This window comes from Scyliorhinus canicula, chromosome 4 (genome assembly GCF_902713615.1).
Source record: "Scyliorhinus canicula chromosome 4, sScyCan1.1, whole genome shotgun sequence".
Taxonomy (NCBI): Eukaryota; Metazoa; Chordata; class Chondrichthyes; order Carcharhiniformes; family Scyliorhinidae; genus Scyliorhinus; species Scyliorhinus canicula.
The window spans coordinates 235,658,585-235,674,554 of NC_052149.1; the positions used below are offsets into that span (position 1 = coordinate 235,658,585).

Genomic DNA, 15,970 nt, shown 5'->3' on the forward strand with positions numbered 1-15,970 from the left:
GCATTGCCACGGGGAATGCATCATGGTGAAAGAACAATCCTGAGTGTGCTAAGAATTACACTAACAAACATTTGGATGTTAAAAGTCAGACTCACCATCTTGCTCACTTATACTTGCTAGAAATTATCTATATTCATGCACAGGTCTATGTCCTCTGCAAACAGAAATATGATGCCCAAACATTGTACTTTTCAAATTAAACACAATCATGGGAGACAACTGTTCCCTCGTGCATTTTCCATGGCAGAGCCTCGCCCAATCAGACTCCACTGGTCAGTCAATCAATATTCTTCTCTCATGCAGTATAAATTGTTAATCCCTTTGAAATTCTCTTTTTGCATCTGCCCTGAGCAGTGGCCAAAAGCATCGAAAGCATGTCTCAAATATTAGCAAGATTTAGTTCAAGATTTGTACTGTCAAAAGCAAGTAAGTTATAGCTAACCTTTCTAAACCACTGCTGGGCCTCAGCTCAAGTACAGTACCCGATTCTGAAAATCACATTTCATAAAAGATGTGATTAAATTGGAATCGGTGAAGAACAAAATAGGGAATGTTACCAGAGATGAGAGACATCACTTACGTTGGGGCATTAGCAAAGCTTGGGTTATTCCCTTTAGAGTATTGAAGGTTGGGTGGAGATTTTACAGATGTGTTCAAAATCATGTGGGATCTGGACACAGTAGAAAGAGAAGAACACTTATCTCATTTGCAAGGGGTCCAGAACCAAAGGACACCAATTTAAGAGGATTGACAAAAGAAGCAAAGGCAACAGAAGGAAATGCATTTCTATGCTGCAGGCGATTAGGATCTGCCATGTGCTTCCAAAGGTTGTAATGATGGCAGATTAAATCATAGCTTTAAAAAGGAATTGAATAATTATGTGAAGAGAAAAATATAATCGCTCGACGGCAGAATGCAAGGAAGTGGGACAAAATGAGAATCTCTTGCAGAGAAGCGACATGCACAAAGAATGGAATGGCTTCCTCTGCACGGTTTAACCACTCTTAGATACCATTTACCTGAACTAAAGTCAATTAAAATATGTATGTTACTTAGATTGTAAATGGACGTTTGACAACAGTCCACAAGTGATACGGGCTCTGAATTCTCAGGCTCATAGAATCTATGAAATGAAAATTGCCTGAGTGCCAGAATGTAGGTGTCATTGGTTACCTTTTCCAGGAGTTTTTTCCAAACATTGTTTGTCACTTCCTTCAGTTCACTAATGTTGTGATTCAAATGGAAGAAGTTTAATGGTGTTCATACTTTCCTTGGCGATAAAGGGGTATGCGGGAAGTTAGGGGTGAAAGAAACATAATTAATCTCAGAATCGCTTGGGCCGATTACAAACATTGTGTTGAGGTATGAAATATGCACATGGATTGAATGTGAGGTAATTTCTATAGATAATTCGTTCTAGCAAGCATGCAGGCAGAAGGAAAAGCTATCCACTGTCCAAGGCTGATAAATCAAATAATAATAGTTATTGTCACGATCATATATCATAACCTGAAAGATGCCAGTCACGGTGAAAGGGTTAGTAATGAGGCAAATGTGAAATGCCTGGAAGGTGGTGGTTTTAAATTCATGACTTACATTTTGCCAAATATTGCTGTATCCTGTCTGAAGTACGACCTGTTTCAGAAGGATGCATTAGAAAGAGCTTGAGCAGTGGGGATGATTTTAGATCTTTTGGAGTAGGTTTTCATCAAATTAATCCGGATTCGTTTCCACTTTAGAGAAGTAGACAGATGTATATGTTCACTCATGCATTTAACATAGCCAAAGCTCTCTGCATACTTAGAGATAACAAACTATTTCGCCCGGACACTAATTGTAAGACCAGTTCTGGCATTGGCACCTCAATAATCGAGAAGGTTAGGTAATTAAATCTATTTCCATTGGTGCTTTGACAAAGGGTCATCTGGACTCGAATCGTTAGCTCATTTCTCTCCCTACAGATGCTGCCAGAACTGCTGAGATTTTCCAGCATTTTCTCTTTGGTAACAATTTAGTGGATGGAGTTAATGGAAATACAATAAATAATTTTACAAACCGACTGAATGGATTTTTGATTTTAATAGATGGCGCTGATTGATTATTTTTGTGTAAAGATGAGATAATACTTTAGTCATTCTTAAGGAGTAATCAGCATGTGGTGAGATTGAGAAACTTTAATGGATTAATCATAGGAAAGGTGTAAATGGAATTGAATAGATTAGCGTGTTGAATTATGTTGGCTTCTTCCCTTCTTCTGTCTTTATTTCTCCTCAGCAGATTGGTCATTTATAATCTTATACTATTGAGCAATTCAGTTGAAAATCATTTTTCACAGAAACTGGAATATCTACTATGCTGAAAAAAGCTGGACCCAATTTTCATTGTGCACCCGAAATTGCAAGCATTTTAGACCTTCTGGCTTTAAGAAACGAATATCGTTCTGATTGGTTGAATATCTGTGTGCCTCTGCTCACCAATCGGAAGCGGAGCTGTGATTGGGGATCCGGACTGCCCCCTTCACTACCCATCCACCATCACGCAACGACCAGACGTGGTGTAACATTGGAGAGCGAGCAGCTCGGCAGGGTTTGTGCGAATTTAGGCGAAAACACAGGTCTAAATGAAACAAAAATCAAGCGATTCGCAAATCTTACAGGTATTTAGCACATCGTAGCTAACGGATTTTATTTTTCAAACGATACTAATAATATTTGAAAGGATAATGATTGGTGCGTGCAACTGCTGAACAATTGGAATGTGTTGACTGGAAATGAGATATCACATATACTGCTTCCTAAAATGCCAAATATTGTGCTGCATATTGCCGTGGAGTCTCGTTTTGGGTCAGATTCATTATTCGATTCCTGAAGAGCTGCAACTGGACGCTTTTATCGGAAATATCGCAGCGGATTTGGGTTTGGATGTAAAAGAGCTCTCGGTCCGCAGTTTGCGGATTGCCCCCGGATCCAGGGAGCTGTATATGGGCGTAAATTTAAACAATGGAGCTCTGTTTGTGAAAGAAAAGATTGATAGAGAAAATCTGTGCGGGTCGAGCCTCACGTGTGTATTATCCTTGGATGTTGTGCTTGAAAACCCCCTCAGTCTGCACCAGGTTGCAGTGGAGATTCTCGATGTGAATGACAATGCTCCCATATTCCCAAAGAACCAGCTCCACCTCGAAATCTCAGAGAATGCTGCAGCTGGCGCGCGTTTTCCCCTCGAGTCGGCGCACGATCGGGACATTGGAAACAACTCCCTACAGACGTACCAGCTCCTTCCGAACGATTATTTTATTCTCGATGTACAGATGCACAGCGAGGAAAGAAAGCTACCGATATTGGTGTTGCAGAGCTCCTTGGATAGAGAAGCGATATCAACCCACAGGTTGACGCTAGTAGCCAAGGACGGCGGGATCCCTGTGAGGTCAGGCACTGCTCATGTTATAATCACAGTAAAAGATGTAAACGACAACGCGCCTGTTTTCCCCCAGCCGGTTTATAAAGTCAATCTCTTGGAAACCGCTCCGCTAGGATCCCGAATAATCACGCTAAATGCCACTGATTTGGACGCTGGTTTAAATGGAGAGATTATGTATTCGCTCAGTAGCCATAGTTCAGCCAGAGTTCGTGAACTCATTGATGTAGATTCCAAAACTGGTGAAATCAGAGTGAAAGGCAAATTGGACTATGAAGAAAACAAGGCCTTTGAGATCAATATTCAAGCAATGGATAAGGGCCCTCACGCAATGCCCGAGCACTGTGCTGTGTTAGTGAACATTATTGATGTGAATGACAACCCACCTGAGGTGACAGTGAGGACTTTGTCCAGTACAGTTTCAGAAGACGCTCCAGTTGGAACTGTGGTCGCTCTGTTCAGTGCAGCCGATAAAGACTCGGGACAAAATGGGCAGGTGCAATGTCAAATTTCAAATAAGCTCCCCTTTAAACTCGATGCATCTTTGAAGAGTCATTATAGATTGCTTATTCAGCATCTACTGGATCGCGAAAATACTTCCAAATATGACGTGATTGTTACCTGCACCGATTCAGGAAATCCGCCCCTCACATCGAAGAAAACCATTCGGGTCGAGGTTGCAGATATAAATGACAATCCGCCGCAATTCACTCGGCGCTTGTACACAGCGAACGTGATGGAGAATAACGTTGTTGGGGTCTCCATATTCTCCATGACAGCCTCTGATCCAGATAGAGGAGAGAACGCTCGACTAAAATACTATATCCTGGAATCTCAGGTTGAGAACGCTTCAGTGTCCACTTATGTTTCCATTAACGCGAACACTGGGGTCATATTAGCTCAGAGATCTTTTGACTACGAGAAATTGAAAAACTTTCAGATCCAAGCTCAGGTCACGGACTCTGGAAACCCACCACTCGCCAGTAATGTTTCAGTGAATGTTATTATCCTTGATCAGAATGACAATGTTCCAATGATCGTGCGCCCATTAGCCGAGTATGGCTCAACGGTAACAGAGACAATATCCAGGTTTGCTGAACCAGGCTACTTGGTTGCTAAGGTTTCGGCCACTGATGCTGACGCTGGTCAGAACGCTCGCCTTACTTATTCCATTTTTCAAGCAACCCAGCATAACCTTTTTACTATTTCAGCAGACACTGGGGAAATTTGGACTATCCGTCGACTTGCCACTAAAGATGCCTCTAAGCAAAGGTTGGTGATTGTGGTAAAAGACAATGGAACACCATCACATTCTGCCATAGTGACGATAATCTTATCTGTGGTCGGTGGTGACACTGAAACATTCTCCAGCGTCAGTGGATTATCTGAAGATCCTGGATTCGCTTCGGATCTGAGCTTTTCCTTGGTAATATCCTTAGGGATAATCTCTGTAGTTTTTCTCGTGATTTTGATTATCCTTGCTGTTAAGGTTAATAAAAGAAGAAATAGTTCCATGGGTGTTTGCTGCTGCTTTGAAACAAGACATTCACTGAACGGAATACAAAAGGCCAGTCAAAACCTTCAAATGCCACCCAACTATGTCGAGGTATTCGGGGGTGATCCACTTTCTCAGAGTTTCCGCTACGAGTCATGTTCAACATTGCAGTCAACAAAGAGAGACTTCATAACCCCCAACACATGCAGGTCATCTATAGAGAAGAATTATGTCCGGAATGAACCTATGAGGAAAGAAAACCCGGGAATGAGCAATTCTAAATATTACAGCAACCCTGTAAACACCGAGGTGAGTTGATTTTAAAATGAGACCAGTTTTCACAAATTTAAATTGGATATGCACATATATTTGGGGAAATGCTGAACATTGAAACGAGACGGTTGAATGTAATAATTCAGATGAATCAACTCAGTTTTCTGCACGAATTCTGTTTTCTGTCACTATCCCTGTATTATTTCTATGAAGTAGTAAGATGCATACACATTCGTCTGTAAATATATGTAATGCGTTACATTGCCATACTAAGTTTGAAATGCGTTCTGAAAGTTCTTGTTGCCTGTTGGCAGACTCTAAATCCACTGTGGTGTCCTTAAATGTGTGACAATGGTTGCCTTTATTCCACACACTCGAAACGTTTACATTGATCGATCTTGCGAGGGATGCTGTTCACACACGAAAACACGCAAGTGCAGGATGCATCTCTTACTTACAGTACTGTGGCCACTTGGTTATCCCTTAATTGGCACGGTCTCAGCGCGATAGTTCGAATGTTCATCAGTGTTCCTCAGTATCAGTTTATTGTAAATTGATAAGGCAATCTCATGGTATTAGGCTTTACTGAAGCTACAAAAACATGACTTTAGGTCACTTCAATGCTAATATTTTAAACCGCTTTACTATCAATGCGTCGCCATGTCATATTTTTCTAACTACAATATCGATATCATTGAACAGATTGCTGTTCGCATGTGCAAACGTGGGGGGGGGGGTGGATCACGTTATTTGGAAAAGGCTGCAGGTGGACCACTATCCAAATTCACCCTCACCCGTGGGTCCCAGTGTGCTCCGAAGATGCGGCAAGAATCTGACATCTGAATTATCTGCCCTTAATAACAAAAGTTCATCCGGGTGGAATGGAAACCCATGCGTTAGCACAAAATGGCAAAGTGCCCCAGTAGTATGCCAAACTGGATGTGAAATTTTGCATAAATCTGCACCATATGTGCTGTAAACTGCAGGGCTGTGGGCCGTGTGCAGGAAGATGGAATTAGAAAGGGTACCTGGGTGTATTTGGGTCAGCATGGACAAGATGGGGTGAATGGACCCGTTCTATGCTGTATCATTTTTATAGTTCTGTGTTTCTATCTCAAATCAAGATATATAATTAAATCAGCAGGTTTCAGCTTTGACGTATTCATCACAGTGTACGCATAACGCAATATTCATTGAGACTTGATTGTCATTCAGTCCTCTACAAATGCAGCACCGAGGTATCTAAAGACTAGTAATTGGTTTCAGTATTCAATAAACTAAGTAAATAATAATTCTAGTGATAACATACCAATCCATCCACCACGCAATTTGAGCAAACAGTTCTGAATTACACCCAGAAGCTACAAATGGCAGTCCGGTTGCACAGGTATCCTAAAAAGATTTTCGAAGTAAAAGGTTTCACCTTCAAACATAATATAATTCCAAGATAGGGAAAAGTATTGGAAATGTTTACTTCTATTTACAATGGTCATTTAACATCAGCCCAAAAAGTCAGATTGGTTAAGGGTTTTTAGACTAATTGGACTGACGCAGGTTATTTACATTAAATGAGTCGTTTTACGACAATACAGAACCACAGACTTGTTACGTTGCAGAAGCAGGTCATTCGGCTCATCATGTCTGCACGGGCTCCCCAAATGAGCGTGATGAATTCTTGCCGTTCTCATGCGTTTTCCGTTGCACAATGTTTCCATGTAAATGGTCATCTAATGCCAGCTTAATGCCTCGATTGACCATGTCTCCACCACACTTCCAGGCAGTGCATTCCAGACCCGAACCACGTGTGGTGTGAAAAGGTTTTTCCTCATATCGTATTTGCTTCTTTTGCAAATCACTTTAAATCGGCGCCCACTTGTTCTCGATCCTCTCACGAGTGGTAACAGTTTCTCCTTATCTACTCTGTCCCGTTCCCTCATAAATTCGAGCACCTCTGTCCTACTGGAGTGGTGTAGCGACAACAATCTCTCCCTCAATGTCAGCAAAACTAAGGAGCTGGCCATTGACTTCAGGGAGCGAAGTATTGTACATACCCCTGTCTGCATCAATGGTGCCAAGGTGGAGATGGTTGACAGTTTCAAAATCCGAGGTGTGCACATCAACAAAGTCCGGGTCCACCTACATCGACGCCATGACCAAGGAAGCACAACAGTGCCGATACTTCCTCAAGAAACGATGGAAATTCGGCATGTCCACATTGACTCTTCCCAATTTTTATAGATGAAGCATAGAAAGCATCCTATCTGGCTGCATCACAGCCTGGTATGGAAACTGCTTGATCCAGGACCATAAGATACTGCAGAGAGTAATGAACCCAGCGCAGTCCATCAAGCGAACAAGCCTCCCATATATTGACTCTGCCTACACCTCCCCTTGCCTTGGGAAAGCGGGCAGCATAGACAAAGACTCGTTCCACCTGGATCATTCTCTCTTCCAACGTCTTCAGTCGGACAAGAGATGCAAAAGTCTGAGAACACGCACTAACATATTCAAAAACAGCTACTTCCCCGCTGTTTCCAGACTCCTGGTGACCCTCTTATGGACTGAACTAATCTCTCCATGTATCTTCTCTACCTCATAGCACTACGCTCCATGTGCTTCACCCGATGTCTATATCTATTCATTTACATTGAGTATTTATCGTATATCCTATGTTTCTCGTGTATGGAACGGTCCGTCTGATATGTACACAGAACAATACTTTTCACTGTACCTTGGTACACGTGGCAACAAACTAAATATCAATCTAAATCAAGTAGAACAGTCCTAACCTCTCCAATCCATCCTCATAACTGAATAACTGAAGTTTATCATATCTGGAAACGTTCTTGTAAATCTCTTCTGCACTCTCGCCAATGCGTTCACATACTTCCTGAGCTGTGGTGACCAAAATATAGTCAAAAGTCCAGTTGAGGTCGAATGAGTGTCTTATACAATATAGACAGCCGAAACATTTTAGAATGATCTGACACACAAAAAAGTCCTTATATTAATTATTTAGAACTGTCGCACTGAGATTGTCATAAGGAAAATCGAGCCTCCCTGTTTATTGTACCTGGGTGAAACCTCTGCGCTGATAGCAAGTTGAGTTTTGTGTGCTTGGAGGGTTATGTGCAATGTTTCGTGTTCCTCACAAGAATGTTACTTTTAAATGTTGAGAGGGGCTGGTTTAGCTCATTCAGCTAAATCGCTGGCTTTTAAAGCAGACCAAGCAGGCTAGCAGCACGGTTCAATTCCCGTACCAGCCTCCCCGGACAGGCGCTGGAATGTGGCGGCTAGGGGCTTTTCACAGTAACTTCATTGAAGCCTACTCAGGACAATAAGCGATTTTAATTTTCATTTAAGTTTTGAAACTGCCGACTTCCGGTTGCGGCTATGCGGAGCTAAGTCGCACGTTCGGCAGCTCCCGCTCGGAACTGAGTTTTGGGCTCTTTTTAGGGCCCCCAGCGGTACTTTTTCGACGTTTCCCGACGTGGGAAGGAGTCAGCAACATTTCCCCAGCAGTGTATGGCCTGGACCAGTAGTGGGGCGAGTAAAAAAGTGGTAGCAAAGCCAAAGCAGGTGCGAGGGAAGAAGCAAAAGATGGCGGCGGGCGGAGACCAGGCGGCATGGATGCAGTGAGCGAAGGAGCAGCAGGAGTCTCTTCAGCGCTGCTTCAGAGAGCTTAAAGCGGAGCTGCTGGAGCCGTTGAAGGCTTCAATTGAAAGCTGCTGGAGACCCAGACGGCCCAGGGGGTGGCGATCCGAGAGGCCCGACAAAAGGTCTCCGAAAACGAGGACGAGATCTTAGGCCTCGAGGTGAAGGTGCAGGCGCATGAGGCGCTCCATAAAAAATGGCAGGAGAGGTTCGAGGAGATGGAGAACCGTTCGAGGTGGAAAAATCTGCGGATCCTGGGCCTTCCGGAGGGGCTGGAGGGGTCGGACATGGGGGCCTATGTGGTCACCACGCTAAATTCACTGATGGGAGCTCGGTCCTTTCAGGGTCCCCTGGAGCTGGAGGGGGCCCACAGAGTGTTGACGAGAAGGCCCAAGCCTAATGAGCTGCCGCGGGCGGTGCTAGTGCGGTTCCACCGGTTTGCTGACCGGTTGTGTGTGCTCAGGTGGGCCAAGAAGGAACGGAGCAGCAGGTGGGAGAACACAGAGGTACGGATCAACCAGGACTGGAGTGCGGAGGTTGCAAAGAAGAGGGCCGGGTACAACCGGACGAATGTGGTGCTACACAGGAAGGGAGTGAAGTTAGGCATGCTGCAGCCGGCGCGTCAGTGGGTCACCTACAAGGACCGACACTTTTACTTTGAGTCCCCGGAGGAGGCGTGGGCCTTCGTACAGGCCGAGAAATTGGACTCAAACTGAAGGTTGGGTACGGGGGTTTGCGTGTAGCTGTGTTACATTTTGAGGGGGGGTTCTCTGTTTATTGTTGGTTCTTTGTTGCTTTTAGGGTGGGTGGAGCACTATTTTTGCTTGGGTCTGTCGGATGAGATCGGGGAGGGTGGCAGACCTGCAGTGTGGGGGGCTGATGGCGGGAAGGGGGGTTGGGGCCCCGCGAGGGGACCGGGCCGGTTAAGGGAGCTGCGTCAGAGGAGGCAGGGTCGGGCAGGTGGAAAGCGCAGGCTATTTCCCGCACTGAGAGCGGTAGGGGGAGGAGGAGAACTTGCTGGTGGGCAATGGGGAGGAAGGGAAGCCCCATACTGGGAGGGGTCGAAGGAGTGGCGGGAGTGGCCGGTGTCAGCAGGAGTCGGCTGACTTATGGGAGTGAAATGGAGGGAGCAACGCAGCTAGGGGGGGCCCTAGCTGGGGGAGGGTGGGCGGGGTGGGGGTGGGGTACCGGGTTGCTGCTGGAATGGCCAAGAGGGAGCTGGAGCAGGTAGAGGGGGTCGGGATGGTGGTCTACCGCCGTGGGGAAAGGGCCGAGCGGGCTGAGGAAGGGTAATGGCTAGTCGGCGGGGGATGGGGTTAGGTAGCCCCCTGATCGGCTGATAACCTGGAATGTAAGGGGACTGAATGGGCCAGTCAAACGGGCCCACGTGTTTGCGCACCTGAAGGGGCTGAAGGCGGATGTGGTCATGCTTCAGGAGACGCACCTGAAGGTGGCGGATCAGGTTAGATTGCAGAAAGGATGGGTAGGGCAGGCGTTTCATTCGGGGCTGGATGCAAAGAATCGGGAGGTGGCGATCCTGGTGGGAAAGAGGGTGTCGTTCGAGGCGTCGAATGTTGTGGCACACAGTGCCCGGAGGTATGTGATGGTAAGTGGCAAGCTGCAGGGGGAGCGGGTGGTGCTGGTCAATGTATACGCCCCGAATTGGGACCATGCGGGTTTCATGCGGCGCATGTTGGGCCGGATTCTCGACTTGGAGATTGGGGGCCTGATAATGGGGGGGTGGGGGGGGGATTTCAACACGGTGCTGTATCTGGCACTGGATCAGACCAGATCCAGGAAGGGTAGGAGGCCAGCGGTGGCTCAGGTGCTGAGGGGGTTTATGAACCAGATGGGAGGGGTTGACCCATGGAGGTTTGCGAGACCGAGGGCCAGGGATTTTTCATTCTTCTCCCATGTGCATAAGGCCTATTCCCGGATTGACTATTTTCTTATGAGTCGGGCGCTGATTGCGAAAGTGGAGGATACTGAGTACTCGGCAATAGCCATTACTGATCATGCCCCGCATTGGGTGGACCTCAAGCTGGGGGAGGAGAGAGACCAGCGCCCGCTTTGGCGCTCAGAGGTGGGGTTGCTGTCGGACGAGGAGGTGGGCGGGCGGGTCCAAGGATGTATTGAGAGGTACCTCGAGGCCAATGACAATGGAAAGGTCCGAGTGGGGATGGTCTGGGAGGCGCTGAAGGCGGTGGTTAGGGGAGAGTTGATCTCCATTCGGGCCCACAGGGAGAGGAGAGAGCAGAGAGAGAGGGACAGGTTGGTGGGGGAGATGGTGAGGGTGGACAGGAGGTATGCGGAGGCTCCGGAGGAGGGATTGCTGAGGGAGTGGCGTAGTCTCCAGGCCGAATTCGACCTGTTGACCACCAGGAAGGCGGAAGTTCGGTGGAGGAAGGCACAGGGGGCGGTGTATGAATATGGGGAAAAGGCGAGCCGGATGCTGGCGCACCAGCTTCGGAAGCGAGATGCGGATTGGGTGATTGGTGGAGTTAAGGATGGGGGGGGAATGCGGTGCGAAGTGGGTTAGGCATCAATTGGGCCTTCAGGGACTTCTATGAGGAACTGTATCGGTCCGAACCCCCAGTGGAAGAGGGGGGATGGGGCGTTTTCTGGACCGGCTGAGATTCCCAAGGGTGGAGGAGGGACAGGTGGAGGGACTGGGGGCGCCGGTTGGGCTGGAGGAGTTGGTCAAATGGATAGGAAGCATGCAGCCGGGGAAGGCGCCGGGGCCGGATGGGTTCCCGATCGAATTCTATAAGATGTATGCAGACCTGCTGGGCCCTCTGTTGGTTAGGACCTTCAACGAGGCAAGGGAAGGAGGGGCTTTGCCTCCGACGATGTCTCGGGTGCTGATTTCCTTGATCCTTAAGAGGGACAAGGATCCCCTGCACTGTGAGTCATACAGGCCGATATCACTCTTAAATGTAGACGCCAAGTTGTTGCCGAATATTTTAGCCACGAGGATAGAGGACTGTGTGCCGCAGGTTATTCATGAGGATCAAACGGAGTTCGTGAAAGGAAGGCAGTTGAATACTAACATACGGAGGCTCTTGAATGTTATAATAATGCCGGCGGTGGAAGGTGAGGCGGCGATAGTGGTGGCGATGGACGCGGAGAAGGCCTTCGATAGGGTAGAGTGGGGGTACTTGTGTGAGGTGCTGAAAGGTTCGGGTTTGGGGAGGGGTTTGTCAGGTGGGTGAGGCTGTTATATAAGGCCCCGGTGGCGAGTGTGGCCATGAATAGGAGGAGGTCGGAGTATTTTCGGCTATACCGAAGGTCGAGGCAGGGGTGTTCCTTGTCCCCACTGCTTTTTGCGCTGGCAATTGAACCCCTGGCCATGGCGTTGAGGGAGTCGAGGAACTGGAGGGGGCTGGTGCGAGGTGGGGAGGAACATCGAGTGTCGCTCTATGCGGATGACTTGTTGTTGTATGTGGCAGACCCGGTGGGGGGAATGCCGGAGGAAATGAGGATTCCCAGGGAGTTTAGGGATTTCTCAGGGTACAAGCTCAACATGGGGAAGAGCAAGCTGTTCGCTGTTCACCCAGGGGACCAGGAGGGGGGGTTGGTAAGCTCCCACTAAAAAGGGTGGATAGGAGCTTCAGGTACTTGGGGGTCCAGGTGGCCAGGAGCTGGGGGGCCTTGCATAAGCTTAACCTCACGAGGCTGGTGGATAAACTGGAGGAGGAGTTTAAGAGGTGGGACGTACTGTCGCTGTCTCTGGCGGGTAGGGTGCAGTCAGTAAAGATGATGATGCTCCCAAGATTTCTGTTCCTGTTCCAGTGCCTCCCCATCCTTATCCCGAAGGCCTTCTTCAGGTGGGCTAATAGGAGCATTACGGGGTTGTGTGGCCGCAGGGGACCCCGAGGGTGTGAAGGGTGTTCCTGGAGCGGCGTAGGGATGGGGCGGGGTGGGCTGGTGCTGCCCAACCTCTGTGGGTATTACTGGGCTGCCAACGCAGCGATGGTGCGCAAGTGGATGATGGAGGGGGAAGGGGAAGCATGGAAGAGGATGGAGATGGCATCCTGTGTGGGCATGAGCCTGGAGGCGTTGATGATGGCGCCGCTGCCGCTCCCTCCAATGACGTATACCACGAGGCCGGTGGTGGCGGCTACCCTCAAAATTTAGGGGCAATGGAGGTGGCACAGGGGGAGGTGGGGTCCTCGGTGGGGTCCCCGATACGGGGGAACCACCGGTTTGTCCCGGGGAGAATTGACGGCGGGTTCCTGAGTTGGCACAGGGCAGGTATTAGGAGGATGGGAGACCTGTTTGTGGATGGGAAGTTCGCGAGCCTGGGTGAGCTGGAGGAGAGGTTCGGGCTCCCCCTGGGGAACACCTTCAGGTATATGCAGGTAAGGGCGTTTGTCAGGCGGCAAGTGGCAGAGTTCCCACTGTTGCCACCGCGGGGGGTCCAGGACAGGGTGCTATCGGGGGTGTGGGTTGGAGAGGGGAGGATCTCGGCAATGTACCAAGTGATGCAGGAGGAGGACGAGGCCTCGGTGGAGGAGCTGAAGGGCAAGTGGGAGGAGGAGCTCGGTGAGGAGATCGAGGAGCGGACGTGGGCGGACGCCCTAGGGAGGGTGAACTCCTCGACTTCTTGCGCGAGGCTCACAATTTAAGGTGCTGCATAGGGCTCACATGACCGTGACAAGGATGAGCCGGTTTTTTGGGAGTGAGGACAGGTTCAGGGAGCCCAGCAAACCATGCCAATATGGTCTGGGCATGCCCAGCGCTGGAGGAACTTTGGAAGGGCATAGTGAGGACGGTGTCGAGGGTGGTAGGATCCAGGGTCAAACCGAGTTGGGGGCTCGCAATATTTGGGGTTGCAGAGGAGCCGGGAGTGCAGGAGGCGAAAGAAGCCGGTATTCTGGCCTTTGCGTCCCTGGTAGCCCGGCGGAGGATTCTTCTTCAGTGGAAGGATGCGCGGGCCCCAGGCGTGGAGGCCTGGATCAACGATATGGCGGGGTTTTGTTAAATTGGAGAGGGTGAAATTTGCCCTAAGGGGATCGGTGCAGGGGTTCTTCAAGAGGTGGCAACCATTCCTAGATTTCCTGGCAGAACAGTAGAAAAAAGGTCAGCAGCAGCAGCAACCCGGGGGGGGGGGGCGGATGGGGGGTGTTCGTCTCTTTGTTTTGCGTTGAACGGGCGTGTATATTTGTTCATTGTTGATGGCGGGTGTTAATTTATTTCTTTTTTGTATGTATGGGGGGGGGGGGGTTTGTTTCCTCTTTTCTTATTGTATTTTGTTATTGATATTTTCTGAAAATTTGAATAAAAATTATTTTTTTTTAAAAAGTTTTGAAACTGCCAGTGTAACGTCCTGATACATTCTTCAAAGATCCTTTCTCGGATATCAACCTTTAACGGTGTTTATGGACGTGATGTATTCCTGAAATTACTTTTCCCAGTGATACATAGCTGTGCGGGGACATGGTGATAAGAGTCGTAGAGTCATAGATGTTTACAGCATGGAAACAGGCCCTTTGGCCCAGGCTGCCAATTTCGCACAGTTTCTATCACTAAGCTAGTCCTACTTGCCCGCATTTGGCCCATATCCCTCATACCCATTCTGCCCATGTAGCTGTCTAACTGTTTTTTAAAGGAACAAATTGTACCCGCCTCTATCAATGTCTCTGGCAACTCGTTCCAGATGTTCACCACCCTCTGTCTGAAAAAAGTTCCCCTCTGGTCTCTTTTGTATCTCTCCCCTCTCACCTTAAACCTATGCCCTCTAGTTCTAGACTCCTCTACCTTTGGGAAAATATGTTGACTATCTACGTTATCTATGCTCCTCATTATTTTATAGACCTCTAAAAGATCACCCCTGAGCCTTCTACGCTCCAGGGAAAAACGCCTCAGCCTATCCAGCCTCTCCTTATACCTCAGACCATCAAGTCCTAGTAGCATCGTCGTAAATCTCTTCTGCACTCTTTCTAGTTTAAAAATATCGTTCCCATAATATTGTGGCCAGAACTGAACACAGCATTCCATGTGTGGTCTTACCAATGTCTTTTACAACTTCAACAAGATGTCCCATCTCCTGTATTCAATATTCTGACCAATAAAACCCAGCCTGCTGAATGCCTTCTTCACTACCCTGTCCATCTGCGACTCCATCTTCAAGGAGCTATGAATGCGTACCCCTAGATCTCTTTGTTCTGTAACTCTCTCCAACTCCCTACCATTAACTGAGTAGGTCATGGAACGATTTGACCAAAATGCATCATCTCACATTTATCCAAATTCAACTCCATTTGCATTTCATCGGCCCACTGGCCCAATTGATGAAGATCCTGTTGCAATCTTGCATAATCTTCTTCACTATCCACTATGTTACCAATCTTGGTGTCATCTGAAAAAAAAATCTTGGTGTATTCTGCAAACTTCCTAACCATGCCTCCTACATTCTTATCTAAATCATTCACAGTAGACCCAGCACCGATCCCTGAGGCACACCGCTGGTAAAAAATGTTTATTTTCAGAGTCGCAGGTAACGATTCAAAAACTGTTTAAAGAGTGAATGGTGACCAGTGCTCCTGTCACTGGTCTCGTAAACCAGAGGCCTAGGTGAATGCTAGACATCGGCCGGTGTAATTAATTACATAGCCGGTGTAATTAATAATTCCGAAGTGTAAAGCTGGTCTCAGTAATGGAGACCACTAAATTGTGATCAACTCTTGTAAAAAGCCATCTGATTCACTAATGTCCGTTACCAGAAGGAAATCTGCTGTCAGGTCTGGCCTGCATGTGACTCGAGACACATAGCATTGTGCTTGAGTCTTGACCCTCTTCATTGAATTATCAAACCACTCAATTCGTGGGCAATAAGGAATGGGCAACAAATGTTGGCCTTGCCAGTGACGTCCAGATCACATGAAAGAATTATACAACAACATGGAATATATGTAACATTCAAGAAAACAAGCTAATAGGTACGTAATCTAAAACAAAAAGTAAGAACAAATTTAATATATCAAACGTTGAAAGCTCCTCGGCAGAATGGAAGAGGTAATATAGCAAACTGAATATGCAGTGGCGCCAGGAGTTAATGGTTTTCGAGTCATGACAAGTTGTTATGCCAGCATTGTGCCAAATATGTATATGGCCAATTATTGAGCATGACAT

At 47.6% G+C, this 15,970-nt stretch overlaps 1 protein-coding gene across 10 annotated transcripts in view; it reads left to right on the forward strand.

Annotated features, from left to right (window-relative positions):
* LOC119965489 (protocadherin-10-like) overlaps nt 1-15,970 on the forward strand; it is a 631,779-nt gene that overhangs the window by 395,683 nt on the left and 220,126 nt on the right. Inside the window, exon 1 of one of the 10 annotated variants that reach the window (XM_038796330.1) lies at nt 2,543-5,218. The exons of the other annotated variants lie outside the window; for them this stretch is intronic. Within the exon in view, the coding sequence (XP_038652258.1) occupies nt 2,771-5,218 (2,448 nt within the window). The 5' untranslated portion in view covers nt 2,543-2,770. Of the gene's footprint in view, nt 1-2,542; nt 5,219-15,970 lie in introns of those variants that run through there. 10 annotated transcript variants of the gene reach the window in all.